Here is a 27,719-nt window from a genome sequence, read left to right on the forward strand (position 1 = left end):
TGCCCATATGGAAAAACACCAAATGGAGGGAGGGATACTTGGGAATTTTTAATGAGGGATGAGGGGATATAGTCACAGGAATGCTCTCATTCTTTCAGATTTCTACTGTTCAGTCAGAAAACATACACACACACATGTAGTTGGTGCCGCTACATAGCCCACACACTGCGTGGGAAGCAAAGTAGCTATTTTTGGTGGGGGGAAATTGTGTGTTTTCTTCACAGAACGGCTTGTTTCCATATCAGAAATTATTAACTTCGACAATATGGAGGAAAAACTCTGCCAAGTTAGAAGTAGCACACTGAAATGCTGTATAATCTATTAATCAAGCCAGGTTGGGTTTTGCGCAATAAGTGAGGCAACATTTGCCCCAAGCCAGCATTCTGGTTAGAGCAGAAGCACTGCCCCCTTGTGACCAGAAAGACATCACCATCATCAAAGGCATCATAATGGCATCACTGCAAGTGAACTGAAAGCCATTCCTCAAAATAATGACAAAATGACAACCGTAAAAGAGGTAGAAAGCATCTGATTAAGTCAGCATTTTACACAGAACGGGGTTATGAAATGTCAGAGTAAACGTGCCCGTGTGTAAACATATTCCAGAAAGTTTATCACCTGATAGCAACTTCTCTTGAAATCAATTGTCTACAAATATTTTATACGTCTTCCAGACACTGGCATTGACGTCATCGAATTATCTATAATGGAACAATCCAACAAAAAAAAACTAAGCACTAATGAACTAGAGTTGTTGGGTTTATTTTAGAGAAAATAGAGCAGCTGGGTGAACTCAGATTGCCCTTGATAAAATTATCGCAGCGCCCATGCGACCGTTTTCTATAATGCTTGTCCTCATTAGGATTGTGGGAGAGCTGCAGCCTGTCTTAGCTGACTTTGGGCGAGAGCCAGGGTACAACCTAGACTGGTTGCCAGTCAACCGCAGGGCACAAATAAATTAAATTAAATATTCATACTCAGATTCACAACTTCAGAAAATTTAGAGCAGTGGGGTTCTTAATGTTGTTGGAGGTGCTGAACCCTACCAGCTTCATGTGCGCATTCACCGAAACCTTCTTTATTGAAAAATAAAATACAATATTTTTTTCTCTCTCTCAAATTTAAGACATACTGGTGAATAACATGAACATCAGAGGTGGCAAATTCAAGTCCAGAAAGTAAAAACCCTGCCACAGTTTGGCTTTAGCCCCAGGTGCTAGCTAGGTAGCTAGTTCCCATGGTGCTTGGTTACCTGCTAGGGAGCTAGCTAGCATTGGGGGCTAAAGCCAAACTGCGGCAGGAATTTTACTTTCAGGTGCCAGCTAGCTAGCTAGCTTGCTCCTTAGCTAGCTCTCATGGTGCTCGTTTACCTGCTAGGGAGCTAGCTAGCACTAGCCAAACTTTGGCAGGGTTTTTACTTTCTGGACCTGGATTTGCCACCTCTGCTTTTCATCATTGTGTTCTTGTTTTCCGCATCTCTAATCAGCTTAAGGAAGTGTTTTTACACTACAACATCTACTACTGTTTTCTTAAAATGGAACCCAGGGGAATCAGAAACAATGAAAACAGCACAAGCCCCAGGATTGAATCCTGTGGAACTCCATACATATTGACCATGAGCTACCATAGCTCAGGCTCGGGACAACTTTTGGTGAAACGTAATTTTGAAGTCATACCAAGTGGAAGGAAACGAAATCCTGCCACCCAGTCCCAGTCATGTCTATTTCAAAACCTGAAGAGTTTGGCAACGAGAACAGCCAATTTCAAGAAAGACAGAAGACAGATTTTTTTTTTGTTGCATTGTGATGCTTTCCAATGACCAAAGACCTCCTGTCTAGGTTTCTGTCAACACATGATAAAAAAGTGTCCACGGTTACTGTCCATGTTGATTATTATTTTTTTGGTGTTTGCAAAGGTTTTAAGGAATCGCTGTAGTAATCAGATGAAAATTACATGAGAGCACCACAGTGACATGCTGTTGATGTTTTTTTGTAGAAGTTACGTTAACCGTCTCCATCTAAGGAGTTATGCGCGATTAAACGTCACAGTAGGAAATCCGGCTAAACCGTGTGGGCATCAAAATGATATTACGCAAAAGAAGCCTCTTTTTTTTTTCTTTTTCTGAGGAATGAAGCGTTCCAGTGGCGGACGTTTCACTACAGTAAGCGCCTTTGTGTGCTCGTATGTTATCAGCAGACGGAATGACGACAGTTAAAAACATTCCAAGAGGGTTTAGGAAGTCGTCTTGGGTTTCGGTGCAGATAGCATAGATGGATGCAGGTTAGCCATAGGTTGATTTTAGAACGAAAGTGCATGGAGTGCCATTGTTATTTTTAGTTTTTTACCTGTGTCCAGGAAGTAAGGGTTAGGAATGCTGTACGGCTCGTTGTCAAGCAAGGGGTCCTTTTCACTCCATTGGTGTCGCCTTCGACTCCCAAAGCAGAGCGGCATAATCTACATCTAATCTCTTTATAATCAACATAGCCACAAAACTGGGTCGCTCATTGGCTTCTTCTTCCTCAGATTCAGCATGTTAACTTAGCATGTCCTTAACTCCCGGTGGCCACGCTGGATTCCAACACACAATACGGGATGGTTCCGTCCTTGGCGCTGCAGGTGTAATCAGCAGGGTCCCGCGTCATGAGAAAGGCTGATAGGATTAAAGCTAATCCACTCTTCTTGTCTTTGTTTGGGTCCAGTCCAGGAAGAAAATGAGTGTGCTGCTATGTGCTAGCTAACTCCCCCTTCCAAAACAAAGAGCAGAGCAGGTGACAGTGATTCTCTTGTGTACTTCTTTTTCTGTCCCGCAGCCAAACAATTCCCCCCCTTGTAAATCGGAGCACCTTGATAGAAGGCTGGGCGGGTTTTCACAAAAACTGGACAAGCATGTTTCTTTTTTTACGCTTCCTGAAGTTCCGTGCCGACGATACTATGCGCGCAATGCATGTTTGTGTGTGCGTGATTGTGCATGTTAGTCATTATGTGTTTATGTTTCACCAACATGGTCCTGACACATTACTTAGGTGCCTTTACAACACACTAGCAACAAATGTTACCCATTATCTACGTTATAAAATGGAGAAAAAAGGAGTCATGTTTTGATCTCATTACATTCAAGGGAAGGAAATGAACACCAGGAAAAATATACAGCTTTCCATTTAAGAATGATAGAAGGAATAAACAATGCTATCATAAACTTGCATCTAAATACTGAATAATTAAATTTGCATTTAATGCGGACCTTAAACAAATCAAATCCTTTTTTTTTTTTTTTACAAACAATGCTCAGGTGAAGCAGTGCAACTTCTGCAAGGAATTTACCTGGAAGTAACAATTTTACTGGTCATTGACTTGTCACGTTTGTCCAATACACATTTTATAATGTGGTGGTACCAACAAGAAATAAAAAAATTAGGACTTTTATTTTGAAATACATTTAAAGACAGGAGTTTGTATCATCCACAAGACAGTCAAGAACCCACGGGGGTAGCTATCAGGTTTCTCATAACTATGTAAAAAAAATTCCCTATCCATACTCTACCCATATTTGGACATCAAATGGTATGACCTATAAAAAATAGTTAGTATTAATTTTGTCCAACAAATATATATTTTCATTGTAATTTTACGTGTGTAGCTAGCTAGCTTGTTTTGTTTAGATGGCTAATTGTTTGACTTAAATTGAAAATATTAAGTGGTGTGGCCAACCATCATCTGATGCGACCATCGCAAAAACCTTCCCATGATAGATGCATGTCCGAAATTTTAAATAAATGTAATTATTTGTAAACAATACATTTTTTTATGTGTTTTTATAATAAATTTAGCATGCTGGTCTGGGTAAATTCTCATCCGTCAATGACCCTAATTAAGTCATGGTTTGTTTAAAAAAATAAAATAAAATAGAATAAAAACAGTGCATAAATATAACACAAATAATCACAAACCAAACAATAATGTGTTAAATATGATTTTGGTAGCACAAACACATATATGAGAAGGATTAATGTCCTTATAACTTAATTAATTAAACACATTGTGCCACGCAATAAATTCTGGGAACCAAAAAGAAGTGTTTATTTTTTATTTTTAAGCAATATATTTACAGTTGACCCCCACTAATTCCAAGGAATAGGGTTGAACCAGGTCGGCCTGCGAACAGTAAAAAGCCACTTACTGTATAAATGACGGCCACTGAAACGCATTGGGGGGCCTTATATTATCCATTTTATATATATATATATATATATATATATATATATATATATATATATATATATATATATATATATATAATTTTATTTTCTTTATTAATCAGATGATTAATAGGCAATCTGTATTTTATTTTATTTTTTGCCAAAAATGGGGTTGGGCTGAGAAAATCCATATCATACGTGATAACCTGCGGATTGTTTTAACAACTATCACAATGCAAGGTTTACCTATACTAAAATGGGGGTGTTGGGGGGAGGGGTGTGTTTTCTTTTGATTGTACTATGGATGTTTTAATTGTTAAGCGCCTTGAGTTGCATTTTGATGTATGAAAGATAGGGCTGTGCAATTAATCAAAATTCAATTACAATTTCAATTATTACACTCCGCAATTACAAAATCAGCATAATTGTTAAAAAAAGTTTGAGAGCTGGGGAAGCAGCCCAAGAATTGCCTTATAAATAAAGGTGTGTCAGTCTGCGGGTCGACAATGCAGGCCATCCGACCAGAGAGTCTAACTCACAGTGGTGAGTCAGAGCTTTACAATTCGTAATCAACCTCAGGGATGCATGATAAAGATTATCTATTTGATGGAGACACTGTGCAGAGAAACGCATATATAAAAGATCCCCATAGTCTAGAACAGGTAAAGAAGTTGCAGCGACAAGACACTTTTTTACATAAAAAAAAACAACACAGCTTATTTGTAAAGTAAGAACCCAGTTTTAGCTTTATCTTTTTTACAAGGTACATGGGATTTAAAATTAAGGGATTCATCAATTAATATGCCCAGGTATTTGTAACAATGTACAACCTCAATCCATCAAGAGTTGAAAAAACAGTAACATATATTTGGGTCCTAGGGTCTAGTTAAAAAGCATAAATTTGGTCTAATCTGCATTTAAAACAAGTTTCAGCTCATGCAGTGTATTTTGAATGACCACAAAGTTTTTTTTTGTGCAAATCACAGCAGTACATAATGGTGTCAACCGCATAAAGGTGAATTTCTGCATTAGATACGTTTTGACCAAGATTGTTCACATAAATGGTAGATAAAAGGGGACCCAGCACAGAACCCTGTGGTACACCTTTAAGAACGGATATAATGCCAGAGCATAATCCATCATATCGAATGCACTGCGTCCGGCTGCTGAGGTAATTAGAAAACCAAGAAACAGCTTCTTTTGAGAGCCCAGAGCTCAAAAGTATGTCATTCACATGTTTTGCAGTTTTGGTAAGCAAATCATTCCCTGGTCTTGCTAACTGAGCAGCAATGCAAAATTGTTGCCTTGCGAGAAGTTTTTCTGTCTCCGACAGCAGTTTAGTTTAAGTTTGATTTTCCAGCCGTCACACTGCTCAAACAGGTAGTGCAAATGACGATATCCGTGGCAAGTTTCTGTAAACATGATCTGTCTCACCAAACTTATCCAGATGGCTGCACTGGAACTCAGCATCAACAAAATCTCAATTCAGCGAATGCCACAGAGCGTGATAAAGCTTTACCCATCCTGACGACTTCAGGTTGTTGAGCGTCATCATCTTCCGCTTGAAGCCTAAAAGCTCTCAAACTGGCACTAAACCGCAGTCAGGGACAGAAAAACTTCTTGCCAGGCGGCAATTTTGCAACACTGCTTCAGCGACCCGTGGCCAAGGGAATGATACGCTTAGAAAAACTGCAAAGCTGTCAAATGCTGATGCTCTCACATACGTCTGAATGATACCTGAAACGAAATAGCCCAGTATGGCTGACCAAGGTAGCATAAATTTACAGTCGTTCTCTTTTTTCCACAACAAACCATTTCTTTTTTCTTTTTCCCCCTCTTTTTCTTTTTTCTTTTTGAGAGAGCTCAGTATTGTTCATTCTGTAATTTTACCGATTCGACATGTCATCATCATTGCTCTCTCTCTATTTTTTTAAAATGTATTTGTATTTTTATTTTGTATGTGCGTGAGTGTATACTCATTAATTTACGTAAAACCTATTAAAAATCCCATACCGTTCACCTAAACCGAATACTTCAGAATCCAGCTAGAGTCGTGAGGTTGTCAGGAGACCCGAGGAAGGATCAAAGAAAAGAAAGGAAAGTGAAATCCAGCACCGACCTTACATCACCTACTTACTACCCACCGGTTACCAATCAAAATCTTTCACCAACCCCAGAAACATCTAAATTCCAACAAATTAGGGAGACCTCAAGCGACCAAAGGAGAGCAAACCATTTCTGACATACAGTAACAGACAGCTCTCTACTACAGGTTGCAGCCAAGCCGCGCACTCCATTTTCCCTCCGTTCCTTCGCAACCAACCATCAATTCCACACCATCGATTGACTTCTACTTTGTACACTGCGGTCCATTATGTACGGCCTCGCGATCGAATACAATCCCCGATTAAGGGCCCTATCAAATTGCACACATGGCAGATAGCATCGTGCCCTGTGGATGCAAAATTGGCAGACGCCATGTGCCACAACCGGCGCTGTCTGTCTGGCAGATTGTTTTGGTGACGTGTCCGAGCCACGTAATCGGGAGGTTTAGGAGCCCCCTCATCACTACAAGGACGTGAGTCATGGAATCGTGCACATATGTCATCACACACGGACTTCCTGTGCCTGACACACACCACATCCAGCACAAGGCGCCACTCTTCTCTTTCGGTCTAATATGCACGTCGACATTTGCAAGCGTACTCCGTAATAGTCTACAAAAAAATATAACCTAATTTTATAGAATGTAACTGTTTTTGTTTAAAAGATCTTTATATCCCAATATAGCATTTTTCCTAAAAAAAATATTATTAGTCATTTTCTATTCTTCTAATTTGTAATTTCTAGTTCCTAATCGTAAAATGGCCACAAGAGAGCGGCTGAGTACCACCACATGGACGCTATTCGTTAGCCGATGGATGATTCCAATTAGCTGTTAACATTAAGCTAATAGATTTTAACGCAAAGTTACATGGATGCTATTCGTTAGCTCATATATGGCATTTTCCATTATGTGTTAGCATTAAGCCAGTACACTTTAAGGCAAAGTAACATGGATGGAATTTGTTAGCCCATGGATGATGTTTCCCATTATGTGTTAGCATTAAGCTAGTAGACTTCAAGGCAAAGTTACATGGATGGAATTCGTTTGCCCATGTATAATTTTTCCCATTATGCTAGCATTAAGCTAGTAGACTTTAAGGCAAAGTTACATGGATGCTATTCGTTAGCTCATATATGGCATTTTCCATTATTTGTTAGCATTAAGCCAGTACACTTTAAGGCAAAGTTACATGGATGGAATTCGTTAGCCCATGTATGATGTTTCCCATTATGTTAGCATTAAGCTAGTAGATTTTAACGCAAAGTTACAAGGACGCTATTTATTAGCTCATGTATGACATTTTTCATTATGTGTTAGCATTAAGCCAGTACACTTTAAGGCAAAGTAACATGGATAGAATTTGTTAGCCCATGGATCATGTTTCCCATTATGTGTTAGCATTAAGCTAGTAGACTTCAAGGCAAAGTTACATGGATGGAATTCGTTAGCCCATGTATGATGTTTTTCATTATGTTAGCATTAAGCTAGTATATTTTAACGCAAAGTTACAAGGACGCTATTCATTAGCTCATGTATGGCATTTTTCATTATGTGTTAGCATTAAACTTGTGGACTTTAAGGCAAAGTTGAATGTTTTAAATAACAATATAATATTTTTTGTTTCATGATTAGTTTGACAGAAACATCAACTGGGGTGGCTTTAAACAGCTTGAATTTTTGCTCTCAAGTAAAATAAATAAAAAAATATTGTCTGAATGACAGGCTCGTATCTCGAAAAACTTGCGCCATTTGTATCTTAAGGCACCACTGCATGTTGTTGCTGCATCTGCAAGATAGTTAATATTTTATTTTAGCTGATAAATGTCACAGTGAGTTTCCAAACACCCTGTCAAATAAATGCTAAAATATCATTGATTGCGTTGCTAGAAAAACCTCCGTTAACCCACAAATAAATCCGTCACCTGCGTTATATAGGAGTGACAAATGTGACTCACAAGTGCAATGTTGGAACAACAAGACACATCTTCTTCATTGTTATTAATGTCACGCTTCCAATTTAGCCTTGTGCAAACACCGGAGAGGAAATCAATGCGTCTGCCGAGGCATAAATGGGAGGAAAATGTTTCGGGAGCCCGTAGAGAGGACCGCCGTGTGACATCATCGCGGCCGTCACAAGCAGCCGGCGGCCTCCAATCGCAGCCGACGACTCCCAATGGTCTGGCTTGAATTGTTATGGGCCATCTAATGAGTTCCAATATAAGAGCTAGAGTATATTAAAAAAAATAAAAAATCTGCCTTTATAAACATAATGTGGATTGGCCCACTCACTGTGGTTGTAATTTGCAGTTGTGTACATCTGCACTGCGTCATATGGAGAGTTGTTACTAATGTTTTGTGTACTTTTAGCAAGGCTTTCGTTCACCAATGTGAAGCAGATGGTACCGATCACAATTAGTCTGGCATTACCAAAATAGTTTGATTTGTCAACTCAGCTTGGTATTTTTATGTTTTTGTCACCACAGACTTCATCTTAAAATGTTTAGTGCCAATTAATGAGCTCAATGAATCTTTTTAATTGATGAAAAACAACTTTTTTTCTGAACTTATTCATTTTCTGCAGTGTCCTTCAGAAGTGGACACTTTTCCATTGTAAAATATGTTTTCTATTTATTGAATTGGTAATTAATTTGATCAACTCTACTTATAAGTAAAGTTGAGTAATGTTATTTATAAAACACAAATTCCATCAGCTTTTGTAGTCCATAGCAATTTTTTTGTGCAAATTCTGCCTAGCAACAAGGTGATTTAATATTGCATTTCTCGTGTTTCCCAGCCTTTTTTAAGCCATTTTTAGGGATGTCTGATACCATTTTTTTTCCCAGACCAATACCAGTACTCAACTATTGAGTAGTCATCTATATATTGATACCAAGTATCGATACCATATTTGCCCAAAAAAAACAAAAGAAACAAGAACAGATAATTTATAAAGAAAAACCTTTATATGCCACAAGACACAAAACGGCCACAAAAGCGCAGTCGATACTGGCATCAGCTACTCTTGCGAGTACGAAGGCCCAATACAAAAAGATGGTATTGGTACACACCCATCTCTACATGTTTTATATTGAAAAAAAAAAAATCTCATGGCACACCAGCAACCAAAAATGTCACAAAAAGTAGATACTAGGGGTGGGAATCTTTGAATGTCTCACGATTTGATTCAATTCCAATTTTTGGGTCTGCAATTCGATTCAGAATCGATTTTCGATTAAGAACTATTTTTTTATTCAAAATGATTTGATTGACAATGATTTTTGCTTTAATTTATAGATGTGCAAGGAATCGTAATGATCTACTACAGTCTGACTTGCTAATGCTAATTAGCGCGCTACTCGCAGCACTTTTATCACTCAAAAGATCGTTTCCACGCTGCAAAAAAACAACTTTTATTGGAATAATTTGATGGTGACTTTTTCCTTCTACTCTCTAATGTGGCTACAACTTAACAGTGTATTAGACCGCGTGGAACCACACTGCCCCTAAGTGACCAAATCGTGTACAACATGAACAGCGCTCCTAATAAAGGCACACACAGACAAAGGCAAGACAATATAAAATAATTTAAATAAAATAAATTTTGGGACATTTAAAATCGATTCTGAATCGTACTAAATGAGAATTGTGATTCTTATGAGAATCGATTTTTTTGCACACCCCTAGTAGATACACAGTTTAATTGCCATCTAGAGTTAAAATTATTATTATTTCATTATTTCTGTTGAATACATAATTTTGGGGCAGATTGAACAAAATTGGATCCTTTTGGCACACTGCTTGAATTGAAAATTATTGCGCTAGATTAAACTGCACTATATATGACAGTCACAAAATAAAAATGACACTTTTCATCTAAGCAGAATTATCAATGAAGCCCTTACGTTTGTGTACTTAATAATGTGACTGGGGAGTGCGTAAGAACTCTGCAGAGTTGCAAGAGTAATTTCCCGGGAGACCGCTCATTTAAGCATGTCAAGGTGACACGCCGGCAGACGCAAACACGCAGGCCGCAACTCCTACACCAGATCAATATCGCGTCTATCTAAAAACCAATTATGCGTGCTGTTGTGTAATCATACATTTTCCCCATAGAAATTAATTGAACATTTTGGTTTGAACCCAGAAAAATGAGTCATTTACTTCCATTTAGGCTCTTGACAGCGTTGCTTGTATACCTGCTGAGTGATGGCGACACAACTGAGGCGCTGGTGGGGGGAAAAGTGAATGAAAAACATGTCAAAAGATGCTTTAAATATTTATAGCGGTGGGATAATTTATGGCGCATAATTAGAAGTGTAGGCAGCCGTGTGGGACTTTTCACATTTTATTTGCTACCGTTCAAATCTTTGTGGCATAAATAATTGTATCAAGTGGAACCTCTGACGGCGAATGCCCCAAAAGTAGTACAATAAGGGATTTTCTTTCTTACGTGGCGTACACATCTCCGTCGTGGTTGCTAAGTCGAGGTCAATAAAGTTTTAGAGTTCAGTTAATGTCTTCTTCTTTTTTTACCTAGTGAATGTTTTGTAAAATGCGATATAAGATTTTAGATATTATTTATTTATTTATTATATATAACTAGAAAAATTCCCGCAGAAATTTTGAATGGGACTGCTGACTCTTGTCCTTAAAAAAATGTAAATGAGCTGAACAGTTTAAAATTTAAACGACTGGAATCGGTCAAGAAATGTGGAAGTTAACCATAATCAACATAAACTAAAAGTATCTTACTGTCCCTTTAAGAAACATGCACATTCACGCACACACATTGGAACTTTAACACACATTCAACTGAAATGAATGAGCGAAGCACACCTCGAACAAAAGCCTCTCACGACTTAACGGTTCAAGATGCAGATTCAAGAAATGCCTCGTTAGAACGGCAAGGGTTTGGGGAACACGAGCATGTTCTCATTTATTTTAATCGGATGAAAAATGACCAAATGAGAGCAGGTTGAGAACTTGTGATTTATCAGAAATGAAAAGAGAAAGGCGCCTGAAATTAACATGGAAAAGACAGGCGAATAAGTCCGACTTCTCCTCACTTAAAGTGAAAATAAAGGTACTAAATGACACCTTAGCCAAATAAAAGTTAGTTTGTCTGAAAGAAGAGACTTGTCACTACAAAATGTGAGAATTTGATGTCTAGTGAGCAAAGATTGTGGCCATGGTGACGAGTTGAAGTGAAACTTTTGACTTTTGGAAATAGATTTTTTGGTTCCTGCCACTCAAAGCCTAATTGCTCCACTGAGTGTGTTAGAAGGCTATTTCACTCACTGTCTTTGAAGCCACACTGGGGGGAGAGCTTTCATTCCTTAAAAAAGATTTCGACACTGAGCTAAAGATGGTAAAAATTACTACAAAATGAGCTAAAATTCATATCGGACAGTTAACGTATGCGCGCGCAGCGTGTCTTGGAAAAAGGTGCTAGATGTGTGATTTTGTCTTTCCTTTTCCCATTCATTCCTATGGGACTTTTTGGGGAATTGCGTGGCCATGGTAAGTTGGAATTCCTAGAAAAGTAATGCCGCACCGAGTCAGATCGAGCCGCATCGTTTGATACCTCATTCGTGCCGGTGCGATCTACGGTACGGGCCGCATTTTTGTGGAAAAATTTGGGGATTTTCTAGGATGGAGAGTAATATGGGACAGCACAGCAGTCCCATAGTGACATTTACACATATCAGGGTTTTTCCTGACTCAAAATGAGGCAGCGGTGGTATCCTGACTATGATGGGTCACTACAGATACCAGGTATCGGTATCGGTGCCAATACCAGTCGTATTTTAAGGTACTCGCGGCGGTGACCTATACCATTATCGGCCGCCCTCCTGCAACCATTTTACGATCAGGGACTAGAAATGAGAAATCCATTGTTTAACTACAATCATTAAAAATTCATCCACTAGTATATATTAACTCATTCACTGCCATTGACGGCTAGAGACGTCAAAAATTCATTTGAACTATTTCTATAACACTTTTTAATCTTTTGTAAATAAGAGTATGAAAACCTAAAAAATATATATTTTACATTTAGAACAGATATAAAATTATTGATTAATCGTGAGTTAATTATTGAAGTCATGTGATTAATTACTTTTATTATTTTTTAAATAAACGCCTGACGCAATTTAAAAAAAAAAAGAATAAAAGATGATAAAAAATTTGGGGTGTCAGGCGATTCAAATTTTACCTGGAATTAATCGCATGACTTCACTAGTTTGGAATTTCGTTTCAATTAATCACACATTTTATATCTGTTCTAAATGTTCAATTAAAAAAATCTAGTTTTTTTACACTCTTGTTAACAAAAGTGGAAAAAAATGTTAAACTAATAGAAATAGTTCAAATGAATCTTTGACGTCTGTAGCCGTCAATGGCAGTGAATGAGTTAAATTGTAAATATAGTTGAGCGTTGTTGTAAAACACTATTATGTCGATTGTATATATTGCGTTTTTATGACTTTGCCGATGCCTGGAGCGCGCCAATCTGCCTCGCAACCAGGAAATGGGCGTATGCAACGGTTGCTCCATGATCTGTTTCTACTTCGGTACATTAAAGAAAAAAAAGAAAAAAAAGAAAGCCGTTTCTTCCTTGGTTGTTGCTTCAGGTCTTTCCGGTGAACTGCTGTTGTTATAGCGCCTCCATAATGGCGTAACACTGCAACTGCAGTTAAAATGTGTTGCTGCGGAGCTCAATCACGATATCAATGGCTCAGGCTGGAGGTTGGGAGCAAATTAGGTGGAGGTGGCTGCCTGAATTTTGTACACAGGAAAAACCCTGCATATCATTTAAACAATATATATATATTTATAATTTTATTTTTTTAATCACCAAGTTTCTTGTTCCATCTGGGTGAAGAATAATGTATTTTTTTTTTTACAGTTGGTAAATGTGTATTTATATACTGTATATATCAGGGTTCTGGTTTTACATAAATAAAGTGTTTATCTGTTATAAGTAGGGCCCGGCCAATTAATCGGCCGCCGATTACAATCGACCGATTACTGCCCTTCAAACACCGGTCAAAACAATATTTCCCCCTTAAAACGAAGAAAACCGAAGTTTCCGACGATGTGAAAGTACTCTGAATGCACCATTTTGCTTGCGTAGCATTAGCAACTAGCAAGTGTGTAGCGTATGTTATTCTGGTTATTCTGTTGTTCCTAAGCGTCCTTTAAGTTGTTTAATAACACCCCAGTTGGAGTTCACTGTGAAACTAAACACACGACGATAAGAATTACAGCCACTGTATATTTAAATACAAAACACGCTTTGTTTTTAAAACATCGCTAGCCTAGTGCTAATGCTAAAAGCGAAAGGAGGATCCCATTCAAAGGAATTGGTTGACGAGGGGGATCATTTTATGCATTAAATATAGATTTTTACATAATCAGTATTTTTTTTCTCCCAAAAATCGGCATCGCATTGGCATAAAAAAAATACATATTGGTCGGGCCCTACTGCTTGAAACTTGAAACAAGGTGTGTTATCGGCTCGATAGCGATACCTGGCATCCCTACTTATGATGGTTATGGCTCCATCATGGAAAAGATCATTCCTATCCCCATTGTTTCTCATGGCAAATTTGAATTAGAACGTCATTTCAATCAAGAAAAAGGTTGTGCATAATAATTTTTTTTCACCTCATCTGCCAGAATATGATGTAGACGAACCCAATTAGAAAGCTTCTTTGCGAGCACACATGTAAAGAAAATGCACAAAAGCAAATTACATTTAACCCCCCCACAACCACCACCCACACTAGCCAATTTGCCAGAATATCAATCCAGCCAGCCCATTTCCTCTCCATCCTTTGTCTGCAACAACGGCAAATTTGCGTCTGCAAATGAATAAGTCAGCAGAAGGAAGAGGGCCGCAGACAGCCGCCAAAGTTTATGTTAATGACGCTCGCACTGGTGCTGTTGGCGCGTGGGCGGGCGGGCGAGGAGAGCTTTTTAAAATTCAGCTGCACCAGCGACGAGCATACGTCACCGTTGCTCCACTGCGGAGAAAATGATAGGTTCCAGGACATCTGTGGGAGGAGGGGGGGGTTGTGCTGAGGGCAATCCAGACGATTCTGGATCTACAATTCCGTTTGTATAGCGTGTACGTGCCAGACAAATGTATTCAAATGAAAGAGAGCGAAAGAGAGCGAGAGAGAGCGAGAGAGAGCGATGGAGTGTTTCAACGGCGAGGAAGTTTGACAGAAGCAACCGCGGCAGAAGGCAACTCCTTTGAGGGAACACAATTAAATGCGCCAGCACATATTTGCACCTGCAGCCGGCCAAGTGCGATGATTATGATTGCAGGGGGCCGATTTTCCTGTGTGCAACCAAATGGGAGGCAGGACGTAGGTTTCAAAAAGTGGGAAAGCGCAAGGGAGTGGCCAACAGAGGATGACAAAACGAACAAGTGAGAGTACGTAGGAGGAGGCTGCACTCTTTCTCCAGGCACTTTTGTGTGTAGTGTGTGTATTAATGTGTGTGTGGGCTGGTGGCTTCTAAGCCTCGTCCACATAAAGCCGGGTACACGAATACGTATAATCAGGTTTCTAATTTCAACACTTTCCCCATTCAAAGTCAGCAAAGGCCTAATTATCAGATTTCTGTTTCACAACCCATGGTTGAGCAAAGGGACACGCACGTCTTACATAAAACACTTTGAGGAAAGTTTACAGAAGGTCAAATTAAGTTCACCTGTAAGGGTTATAGTTAGGGGTGGGAATCTTGGACTGTCTCGCGATTCGATTCCGATTTTTGGGTCTGCGATTCGATTCAGAATCGATTTTTGATTCAAAACGATTTGATTGACAATGATTTTTGCTTAAATTTATAGATGTGCAAAGAATCGTCATGATCTACTCCAGTCTGACCCGCTAATGTTAATTAGCGCGCTACTGGTGGCACTTTTATCACTCAAAAGAACGACTATTCATACAAAACACTTCAGGAATAAACACAGAATTTTTTTGTTTTAAATAATTAAAATTAGAGCTGTAAACGATTACATTTTTAATCAGATTAATCACATCTTAGAATTTTGATTAATCACGATTAATCGCTTAATAAAAAAGCCTTTTTTTAATCAACATTTTTTCCCGCCAAAATTGAAGTGTTAATTATTTTTACATTTAATGTTATGAGGACGTCTTCAACATTTTTTGATCCACTACACACGCTCATCCTCCTCTTTTTCTAATCAGTTAATTACTTGCATAATTTAAAATGACCCCGATATTTTGACATGAACAAATATTCTTTTTTTTTCTTGAGAGCTCAGTATTGTTCATTTGGTAATTTTACCGATTCGACATGTCATCATCGTTGCTCTCCTTTTTTAAATCCTTTTATTTTATTGTGTATGTGCGGGAGTATGTGCAAGTGCGTGTGTATGTGTGAACTAATGAGTGTGTACTCATTAGTTCACCTAAAACCGATTAAAAATCCCATACCGTTCACCTAAACCAAATACTTCAGAATCCAGCTAGAGTCGTGAGGATGTCAGGAGACCCGAGGAAGGATCAAAGAAAAGAAAGTGTAGTTAGTTGAATTTTTGACGTCTATAGTCGTCAATGGCAGTGAATGAGTTAATAGTGCGATTAATCTGCGTTAATTCATGATTAATGTGATTAATTAATCAGTTAATGCCTTAACTTTGACAGCACTACATAAAATACAACTTTTATTGGAATAACTTGATCGTGACTTTTCCTTCTATTCTCTAATGTGGCTACAACTTAACAGTGTATCAGACCGCGTGGAACCACACTGCCCCAAAGTGGCCAAATCGTGCACAACATAAACAGCGCTACCAATAAAAGGCACACACAAACAAGGGCAAGACAGTATAAAATTATTTAAATAAAATTTATTTTGAGACAGTTAAAATCGACTCTGAATCGTACTAAATGAGAATCCTGATTCTTATGAGAATCAATTTTTGGGCACACCTCTAATTATAGTGTGTTTTATGTTCATCATGAAATGTCAGCCCAAAGCTGAATATCCCTAACGCTTTGTACACTGAAATAAGGATGAATGACTCATTTACTTACTCAGTGTGAAATGTGAGCCTTCACACAAAGCTGATATACTTGCAGGTATTAAAGAAAGACACACACACAGATCTTAAATAATCATTTTCAAACTGTGGAAGTGAAATTGGATAATTCCCCGCGGCGCCTCTGACGGCACGGCACGGCACGGTGGCTGGGAATCACATGCCCGAAAAGACTATTCTGGCAACTGGCCTGTGGTGTGGGGTGTGTTAACTCATTTGCTCCCAAAAACTTATAAATATGTTCTATTTTAAATGTTTGAAGTGTCCCAAAGACGTATCTATACGTTTTTATGATTTTTTTTAATGCTAGAGCATACAGAAGGCTTTGATGCAGCCTCTCAACGGCAAAGAACGGTTGAAGAAATGGTAGTTATTACACAAACTGCCAGCAGGTAGCAGGAGAGCATAGGAAATGAACCAGGAGCATGTTGGGGAAAAAACTCAATTACTCAGAACTCTAAATAGATTTGTGATGAAACTCAGCTATATTCTAAAGCTAATTGCTGCAAAACGGAAACAGATAGAGACATACTTTTTTTTTCCTGATTAAAGAAAAGACTATCTTTTGGTAGGTTTCATGTTTTTATAGTAATAGAACACAATATTCTTGGGCCTTGCAAAATCCGTCAAAATCCAGTAAAACAGCCGGGAGTGAAGGGGGTTGCTTCTGTGAAAATGGCTGAGAGTGAATGTGTTAAGAGTGGCTGCTCAGAAAATGGTTGGGCTGATAAACAATTGATGAAGCAAGCGTAAATGAAATGTTGAACCTGCTTAATATTAATGACCGCAAATTCTTATGAGTATGCGCAAGCTAGCTTAAGTGGCCGAAAGCTTACGCTGTTGCCATACAAAAACCTGAGGGAATAACCGGATGTATAACCATTAGGGATGTAATGATAACGGCAATATATTGAAATGACCACAATACTGTCGTTGGCATGTTACGATATTAAAAGCAGCATATTTGTTAACAGGCCAGGTTGTCTTCCATTTGTGCAGTTTCCAGCACCCTCTAATTGTTTGTTTATGACTGCAGTTTAACTTTAATAAGCGAAGTGCGCATCTCGGCAGTGCAGTGTTTTATGGGTAATACTACTAGCCTGCTACCAACTTTTCTTTGAAAACTAATGGGAGTCTAACGGGGGAAGATCTGATTTGGACCATTTCATGTCATTTGGTAAGTTGATGTTTTTTAACCTATTTTAGACATGCATAGCATGTCGTTACTGACTGCCCTATGCCAGGACAGTACAGTTAAGGTTATTTAAGTGCTTAATATTTGGCTCATTATGTGCACTTTACCGGGAGTCGGATCGAGGAGGCACACCGGGATGCGATCAAGAGACGGGTGGGATCCTTCTTCACTGAGGGGATCAATTATCTAAATAATTCACTTCCAGACATTTTCACTAAAGCAATCCCCTTGATTACTGGCTGTTTTACTGGATTTTGACTGATCTTGCCAGGCCCACAGAATATTGTGTTCTATTGCTATAAAAACATGGAACCTACCCAAAAAAACCATTAGAGTGTCTTCTTCAATCAGGGGAAAATGTATATTTCTATCTGTTTCCATTTTGCAGCAATTAGCATTAGAATATAGCAATAAGTTTGATAATTATTCACAAATCTATTAAGAACTGTGATTAAATTAGCTCTTTTTTTCAACATGGCCCTGGTTGAGCTCATTTCCTCTGCTGCCACCTGCTGGACGTCTGTGTAATTACTACCATTTCTTCAACCATTTTTTTTGCAGTTGAGAGGCTGCATCAAAGCCTTCTGTATGCTTTAGCATTAAAAAAAAAACATTTAAAAACGTATAAATACGTCTTTGGGACACTTAAAACATTTAAAATAGAACATATTTTTAAAAAAACTAAATGAATGTTGTTTCAAAGAATTGTATTTGTCTTAATATTTTTTATTTTGTTTTTTTGTTTTGTACCAATAAATAAATGATCATCCTAATAGTGAATTCAACTATTACCAAAATAATCGTGATTAATAGTGTCGTCTTAATTGAGCAGCCCTAGGTTATTATGTACAAAAACTAGATTTTTTTTCTCAATATGAGCTTCTTTTTTTGTACAATAGAGTGATTTTTTATACAGTATATAAATATCCTGATAATTTTCATATTGTGATGTTTGTATATCATGACATCCTAACCAAATTTGAATAATATCTTACGTCATTAATTTAAAACGGCAAGGAGAAGAAGAGTTTGCAAATAGAATTGAAGCTACCAGATGAGCTAATGCTAATGCTAGGTTTGTGTTTTCCTGTGTTATGGATGCCCTGTGGCACCATTCTGCCACTCACAGGCCAGTCTTGGTACTACAACTTCCACCTGGTTTGAGGACACCTATGATGTGTCTATGTGGTGTTTCTTTGTGGTTATCTTTCATCATCTTTAATAGCAGTAAGCAGACTTTTTTTTTTCTCATCATGTGTGGGACCCTCAATTTAAAAATCATTTTGAGTGTACGCTCGCTTCTCCGGTGCCACCTTCTGAAAGTCGCTATCTAAACCTGCTCTGATGCGACAGCTTTGAAGCGCTATTGCTTTGTGTAATCTTTATGTAACGTAGGAGCAAGCAGCAAGAGCGCCGTTATTTTTGGCAGCGCCACACAGAGAAAGAGAGGAAGCGGAACCGAGGCCTGCTTTGATTCCAAGCGAATCAGTTACACCTTTAATGTCCCGTAATAGAAAGCGTTGTCAAATGGTTGGCATAATACAGAGGTGGAGAACAATACTAAATTCCTCATTCATCAAAATTGGTAAGAATATGATTGATATTTTATCACGCAGAATCCAATGCATCATCCTCATAAATCTTGTTCAAAGCAGCTTCAATGCTTTACCTCCAGTCCATCCTCAAATGATGCTTAAATGCCCTCATCAGTCATATCGAAGCTTGACGGACTTGCCGCAAAACATATGCTTTTTTAATTAATGTTGTCGCCGATGTGGCCAGTTGAATCTCCATTTTCATAATCTGGAACAACAACCTGCAATATGTTGCGCACCATCTGGAGGTCCGCCGCATTATTATTGGCCTTTGTCGTTCCAGCTGTAAACAGCCGCGCGGAGGTAAAACAAATGCAGTCACCAAAAAATGACTCCCACAGTCGTGCAGGCAGGCGGCTAACAGCTAGCGGCAACATATGGCTAACCAGCTAATAAACAAATAAGATGAATCTGCACTTGGGCTGCTTACAAATGTGCTTGAAAGTTTACTCGTAGTTACAAACTGGGTCTAATTTTAGAAGGGATGCAAATTTGCACCTTGCTTACCAATAGGTGTCATAATGAAGCAATCAGGCTACCTGCATCATAATCAACCTCCATTCTTCTGTCTAATGACAACATTAGTAGAGCATTATTCATTTTTTTCCAGCAGCGGAGTATATACTTTGTATAAAAATGACTCAAAGAAAATGGTTTAGAACAACAACAAAAAAAAAGGTTGATTTCAGCCAATCAGATCAACATGACAAACTGAATGTAACTAAATGAATGCTTTTTAGATTAGGAGGTAGTACAAAACACTTGTGCATCTTGCCACAAAAGACTATTTGATACGGTTTCCCGATACGTGTGCTGCAAAACGTTTCAAAGACAGTTCTGTTTGAAAATGGAATGATTCGATTCAGTTCAACTCAGTGGAATTACGATTCGATATGTTACGGCTCAGTTTGAGAGGGTATGACGCAATGACTCTTTCATGTCATTTTACATACTGTTGCGGCATGAGTTGTGGGTTCGATCTTCACGCCTGCTGACCATGTTGAAGTTGCTTAAGTGGACCTGGCAGCACTTTGCATAGCATCAGCCAACCACTTGTGTGTATATGGGTGAATGTGAGGCTTAAAAATATATATAAAAAAGCTGTCCAGTCCATTTTTACATACTATAGAAACTATAAAACATGTACCATACTCGTACATGCTGATAACTGTGAAATAGTAGTGGTGCAATAACTGCCATTTGTCTTGTATTTTTTGCTGCAAAACTGTTTGGCTCTACTTTCCGATTGTTGATGACTCTACAATCGAGCCCAGGTTCCAATCATCTGATGTATACGTTTCAGCAACACTGCATTGATTCGATTGACTGATTTGGCACACCTACACAATACACAACCTAATGGGTTCCATCCTCTACTAACACTCATATGAGTTGAATGGAAATTGACTAGAACAGACGTGTTCATAAAATAATTCTTTGTCTGAAGGAGCAGCATGTGGCTGTGCCGCATTATCACAGGCTATTTTTGAAAGCTATGTTCTGAGTAACAAAAACAATTGTACAAAAGGGATCACAAAGTGCGTCAATGTTTGGATTAAGCAGCAATGTGACGTGGTCACAATCTATGTGGAATTTCCTATTTTAAAAACGAAACAAAAAAACATGCAATGAGAACTTCAAACGCCTTGAAAAACGTCCGTACTAAATATGTAAGACATTAGGTTATCCTGATGACGCTAAGCCCTAGCGGCGGCATCCATTGAGTCATTATCTCACTCAGTTTTGTGTCATGTGTGGGTCCACATATCAGACAGAGGTGGCAAATCCAGGTCCAGGAACTAAAAACCCTGTCATAGTTTGGCTTTAGCCCCAGGTGCTAGCTAGCTAGCTCCTCAGCTAGCTCCCATGGTACTTGTTTGCCTGCTAGAGAGCTAGTTAGCTAGCTAGCATCAATGGCTTAAAGCCAAACTGTGGCAGCGTGTTTACTTTCTGCACCTGCATTTGCCGCCACTGATATCAGAAACACTCCAAGGAAAGTTAACCATCTCCTGTTGTGAGGAATTATGGCGTACTTGGGTTTAGTTTCAGCGGCGCGCCAAAACTCCGGGCAACTGAAATGGTGAAAAAGGCGCTATTTTCTTTGCACATGTTTTCAGCACTTATCTTCAACGATATTTAATGTACTTGAAAACAAATTAATGAAATCCCTTGAAGTCAAAAATGGACTGTTGGTAAACAGTCTCTATTTCTTGGCGGGGCCCAGAATAGCGTGGCATTATGGCACAAGCGCCCGTGTCATTTCCTTTTGTCTGTGTTCCTGTGCCGCGTGCTCACGCTGAGACAACAACCAAGGCAGATGAATGCATGTCCCCCCCTTCCCTGGAAAAAGTCCGCAGAAAATACTGTCACTCTTTGCTGCAAGCCGCCCCCTCAAACGCACCACGCACTCGCCTTGTGTTGACAAAATAAAACATTCAATACTGCTCCCTGCTCGGCAGCCGGGTTACGCAATCAGCACATAACGGTGACGCACCCATAATTCAATAGGGGACGAATTGTTTGTTTTTTTTGTTTATGTTTTTTTTTTTTAATGCCATTTCTGTGACAGATGCGACTCTCAACTGTTCCTCCTGTGAAATAGCTTCGGTAGAGCATTAGTTCCGCAGGTGACTGACATTTAGCTTCACTTCACGCTAAATGGCGTGGAGCCGTCGACTAAATTAGGCGTGAGCGATTTGGCGCGCCGCAAAAATAAGGAGCAGCAGCAGACGGGTAAACATGCCGCAGACGGCGCTCACATTATTTCTCTGCCATTTAAAAAAAAAAAAAGAAAGAAAGAAGAAGAACCAAACTTTATAATCACGTTTGGTTCACAGCACAAAAGGTCACGCCACGCATCGGTAAACTAGATTAGAGCGCGTGGTTCTGAAGAGCTTATTTGCAACTAAGTCGACGGACGTGGGGAGGCAGAGAGGCCGGTGCGAACATCTGTATCCTCCTTCATGACAGCTTCATTCATCAGCGTCAACGTGGGGTTTAAAAGCACATGCAGGAGATGATGGTGTCTTCTGCAAAATGACATGAGTGAGCGGAAAGTTAAGCCTCATTAGAAATGATGAAATGGAAAGTTAAATACGGGGGGGGGGCTCAGTTTCCGTTACTACGACGACGACATAACATGAATTTGTAGCCGAGAATGAGACAATAAGTGATTACATCAATTTTTGTATGTCAGTCACTGCTGTTATGTACAAAAAAAATGAATATAGTGCTTTTTTCCCCCCAATATCTTTGATAATTTTTTTTACAATATTGTTTTTATACAGTATCATGAGCTTTTTTATAATATTGCCAACCTCCCCACAATACAGCTATAATTATTGAATCATGTATTATACATGCACACTTCCAGTGCATTTTTCCAAGATCAACTTTTTTGTCAGCCACTTGTTTTGCAAGGTAATGTTGTAGGATGAGTTTAAAATGTGATCAAAGTATTTTTAACCTTGCTGCATGACAACGTATTCTTAAACCATTGCGCAAGCTAGTTCCTTACGCAAAATCATGCACGATGATGGTGACACCTGCATTCGGAGGGCATCATAAGAGATTGACACGAGGGGTGGGAATCTTTGAATGACTCACCATTCTATTTGATTCCGATTTTTGGGTGTGCGATCCGATTCAGAATCGATTTTCGATTAAGAACGATTTTTGCTTCAAAATGATTTGATTGACAATGATTTTTGCTTCAATTTATAGATGTTCAAGGAATCGCAATGATCTACTCCAGTTCTCCTAAGATTCGCGTTTCTCATTTAGTACGATTCAGAATCGATTATAAACGCCCCAAAATTGATTTTATTTAAATTATTTTAGACCGTCTTCCCTTTGTTTGTGTGTGCCATTATTGAGAGTGCTGTTCATGTTGTACCCGATTTGGCCACTTAGGGGCAGTGTGGTTCCACGTGGTCTGATACACTGTTAAGTTGTAGCCACATTAGAGAGTAGAAGGAAAAAGTCACGCTCAAGTTATAGCAAAATAAAAATATATATATTTCCAGCGTGGGGCCGTTCTTTTGAGTGATAAAAGTGCTGCGAGTAGCGCGCTAATTAGCATTAGCGAATCCGACTGGAGTTAGATCATGACGATTCCTTGAACATCTGTAAATTGAAGCAAAAATCATTGTCAATCAAATCGTTTTGAATCAAAAATCGTTCTTAATCAAAAATCTATTCTGAATTGAATCGCACACCCAAAAATCGTAATCAAATCGTGAGACTCTACTATCTACATTAAGCCTAAATGTTGAGCTCACTTAAAAACTGCTTTTCACACTTGTATGGCGACTGATTTTACAAAAAAAAGTGAGCCGTTTCGACAAAGGATAAGCTCCATTTCACTGATGTAATATCATATTATCGCCTGCGAGACGAGTACCCGCAATGTAACCTCTCCCAGTGGAAGAAAAACTAAAATCATTGAATTGCACCAAATGTCCACTTAATGACATCAATATAGACTGCACTTGCTGGTTGAAATTATCAGAGGCCTCCTGAATTCACTTAACGCCAAGTGTGTGCTATGCGGAGTATGTGCGAGCGAGGCGCATTCATATTCTTCAACATTAGCACCTCATCGAGATTTTAAGTGCAACTGCCTCATGTGGCTGCTCTGCATGCAACGTTCGCAGCCATTGATCCACTGCCGAACACCAACACACTAAGCACAGACTCACCCCCGCACAGGCGGAGTCATGAGCTGAGAAATGGATGTCGGAGCGACGGGAAAACAATCCAAATATTAGCGGCAATGAATTTCCATTATTAGATTGCTTTATTTTATTGAGGATTATTTAACAAATGTATGAACGGAAATTAACTCTTTGACTGCCATGGACGTTAAAAGACGTCAAGTAAAAACCTACGGAGGGCCGCCAATGACGTTAAAAGACGTCATCCAAATTTTTATTTTATTTTTTTTAAACGGGTGGAGGAAAGCCTTGGCCAGCTGTGGTGAAAGTTTCAAGCAGATCTAGTTAGCTTAATGACTATTTTTGGCCGCTAGATGGCAGCAATGACTCTCTTTTGACAAGATTGGGTAGGCGTCAGAAGAAGACGTGAGGCGGAGCTAGAGGGGACAATGGCTGGGGAAGGGAAGAGAACATGGCGACCGGTTGCAAGCGGCTCACGCTCGAGCAGTTTTTTTCAAAGACGAAAAGCATCGACCAACGCTAAAGAAGCACATTGATGACGACGATGATCATCATCGATGATGATGATGGTGACTCCGAGGTTGACGCTGAAGTTGCAAGCGTTGACGCGGCGGCTATGACGACGTCATAAAGGTTCACGGGCTAGCGATGCTAACACCGGAAAACGCGGAGCACAACCCAGCACGCTCAGGCGGACGTTCAATCGGACGACGAAGAGTGCCCCGAGTCCAATGCATATTCATCGGAGTAGTGGGTACAGTCTGCTACTTGCTATTCCCCGGAAAAAAAGGCCGTCAAGAAAGTGTAACGTCTGCACGCGAAACGGACAATGAAAGTGAAAGTAATCTGTTGTGCGAATCCTGCTCCCTCTCCTTGCACGCAGGAGAGCGTTACAAAAAAAAAAACTGTATTTGAAACATCCACATAATTGTAAATAGTACCACAGTTGCACACATTTGTAAATAGTTTGCCAAATTGTTTTGTCAAATTGTTACACTGTTGAATGGAAATAAACGTATTTTGCAAACTAAAAACACTTTTTCATTGTTGGTGAAAGCGTTTTACAGAAGTAAAGCACTATTTAGGTGTTTGTGGCATTATTCATGGACAAAATGAAGTGTAGAATTCACTAGAGTGCATGAAATAACATCGTTTCCCAAAAAGCTCTTTTTCTCCGTTTTTTGTTTCAAAACAGAGAATTTCGGTGAAACTAACCATTTTCTATTGTTGATTACTGAAGAACGGAATAAGGTAGAAACAAACTTTTTTTTTTGATGAAAGATGAGAGTTCAATCTTTCATTTGGTAGTATGTGTGTTTCCATAGTCCAAACACAACATTTTCTGTGGACCTTGAAATATCAGTCAAAATGCTTAAATCGGCTGGCAGTGGGGACAACCCGTTTCTGAAAACGTCTGGCAGTCAAAGAGTTAATCAATTCAGCTCAATTCCGTATCTGATTTTTTCATGCAGTGTGAACGGCACAATTCCGATTTTTTCACACCAGACCTGGGCCTCTTTCGTATGTGGATATAAATTGGATATGTATGTACGACTTTTTTTGGGGGGGGGGGGGGGGGGGCTACTGACACGTCTGTGAATATATATACATAGCTGTTTTGAGTAACAGTGTTATTTGTTTTTTATTTGTCTTTGATTTAATCACACTTGAACATGAAGCTGAAGTTGACATTTGTGGCGACAATAGAAATTCAGCCCTACAATTCATCACAACGTCATCTTCAATGAAATGAAGATATCGAGGAGTCTGCCCTCATTTCCCCAAAATATTTCTACCTCTTCCAACCTTGCTACTCTGGCGATATGAGATGGAAAAAATAAATTTGACGGGCTTGTGCTCTGATTTTTTTATTTTTTACTCTGAATTCAGGCCAAACATGAGCGAGCGTGAAAACAGTCCACCAATCAGGAGCGGGCGCTCGCACAGCAAAATTTGCATATGGCACTGATAAAGGTCGCTTGTAAACTCCGCAATGCGACGTCGTTTGTGAGTCACATCACGGGCGCGTTGCGTTCACATTGAAGTTGCATTTGATTTTGTAATGTGAAAAGTCCATAAAATGATCGGATTTAACAAAAAATCTGAATTGGGCATCACGCCCTACAGTGTGAACGTAGCCTTAGAGGCAGAACAAGCAAATATTGTTGGAATTCTATTTCATCCAAAAATAAATATTTATTATTATCCTTATTATGCATGCTTACGATGACGTTTCCGCGCTTCGACTTTTAATTGAGCACCCCTGACCTCGACAAATCTCCGTCCGGCTCCACTTATTGCACTTGCAGAACACTACATCACCTCCCACTTCCCCCGAGACAGGACCTGCTCTTTTAAAAACGAGACCATTACAGATAAATGCCACTTCAAAAGCTGCTCTGAGGCGCCACAATCATCTGCACCCACAACCTTCGAGCTGGGAAGGAGATTCTATTATGTGAGCCTCGGTAGCGTAATCCTGCATGATAAATAGGTGCGCGCGCACACACACACACACACGAACGAGATTAATGGCATCCAAGGGAAGACCCCCGCTCCCAAAAAAAAGGCAACCACACACAGGCTGATCTCCTGGAGGAGAGTTTGGCAATTTTTGCTAAGCCATCTTCATGAATGGAATTAAACTTCAACCACAATTTGGGAGAAAAATGTGCCTCAAAGTTGCAAAATTGGCGATTGAACAGTCGTTTATCTTGCATGACTACTGCAGACGGGATTATCTTTCTTTAAAAAGTATTAAAAATGTAATTTTTGGTCCCACATGTAAATCAAGTTTTGGATTTTGATCAGATGCCGTTCAAGTTTTTTTTTTTATATATATATTCGGTCACCAGGTGGTGGTATTTTTCCACCTATTCAAAAAATGCAGCACGAGCAACATTTCATCATTTTAATGGTTTCCTACAATACGTGACTAGTAAGTGAAATCCTAATTTTATATTGCTGACTGTTGTATAATGAAAGGTTGATTAAGTGTAGACATTTTTATTTTTTTATCTCCACACAAGCCACAAAATTAGCAATTAAAATATTATTTAAAATATACATTTCAGGCCAGGGCTGGGCAATTTAGCCAAAAAATTAAATCTAGATTTTTACAGACATTCGGGGCGATTACGCTTTTTAATCTAATAAACCCAACAAACATTAATTTAAAGGTCTCATTTATTCAACTTCAAAATTCCTGTGCAAAATGTTCAGACAACAATAATGTATACTGATTCAAAATTAGTTTTAACATAAACTTAAAATTCAGTTTTTTCTTAAATGCCACAATTAAGTAGTTGGTAGCAACATGTCTTGTAAAGCCCCATCCAGCATTCTGCCACAAAAACATTTCAATGTAACACAACATAAGGACAACAGCTTTTAACTCTGACTGCCAAAAACGTTAAATAACGTTTAGTAAAATCCTACGGAGGACTGCCAAAGACGTTAAAAGACGTTCACTATGTTTTTTTTTTTTGTTTTTTTTTGGGGAAACGGGTGGAGGAAAGCCTTGGCCAGCTGTGCTGAAAGTATCAAGCAGATCTAGTTTGTTTAACTATTTTTGGCCCCTAGATGGCAGGGATGACTCTCTTTGGACAAGATTGGGTAGGCGTCAGTAGAAGACGTGAGGCGGAGCTAGAGTGTTGAGGGGAGAATGGCTGGGCAAGCGAAAATGGCGACCACTTGCAAGCAGCTCACGCTTGACCATTTTTTTCAAAGACGAAAAGCATCGACCAGTGCTAAAGAGCACATTGATGACGACGATGATGATGATGGTGACTTCTGGGTTGACTAAACGAATCTGTTGTGCAAATGCCCGGAGTGTTACAAAAAGAAAAACTGTATTTGAAACA

The 27,719-nt window shown here is 39.1% G+C and overlaps 1 protein-coding gene across 2 annotated transcripts in view; it reads right to left on the reverse strand.

The window, feature by feature from the left end:
- agap3 (ArfGAP with GTPase domain, ankyrin repeat and PH domain 3) overlaps window positions 1-27,719 on the reverse strand; it is a 215,939-nt gene that overhangs the window by 131,539 nt on the left and 56,681 nt on the right. The window contains exon 1 of one of the 2 annotated variants that reach the window (XM_077556577.1): window positions 2,346-2,796. The exons of the other annotated variant lie outside the window; for it this stretch is intronic. Within the exon in view, the coding sequence (XP_077412703.1) occupies window positions 2,346-2,451 (106 nt within the window). The 5' untranslated portion in view covers window positions 2,452-2,796. Of the gene's footprint in view, window positions 1-2,345; window positions 2,797-27,719 lie in introns of those variants that run through there. 2 annotated transcript variants of the gene reach the window in all.

The sequence above is a fragment of the Vanacampus margaritifer genome, chromosome 2, assembly GCF_051991255.1.
Source record: "Vanacampus margaritifer isolate UIUO_Vmar chromosome 2, RoL_Vmar_1.0, whole genome shotgun sequence".
Classification (NCBI taxonomy): Eukaryota; Metazoa; Chordata; class Actinopteri; order Syngnathiformes; family Syngnathidae; genus Vanacampus; species Vanacampus margaritifer.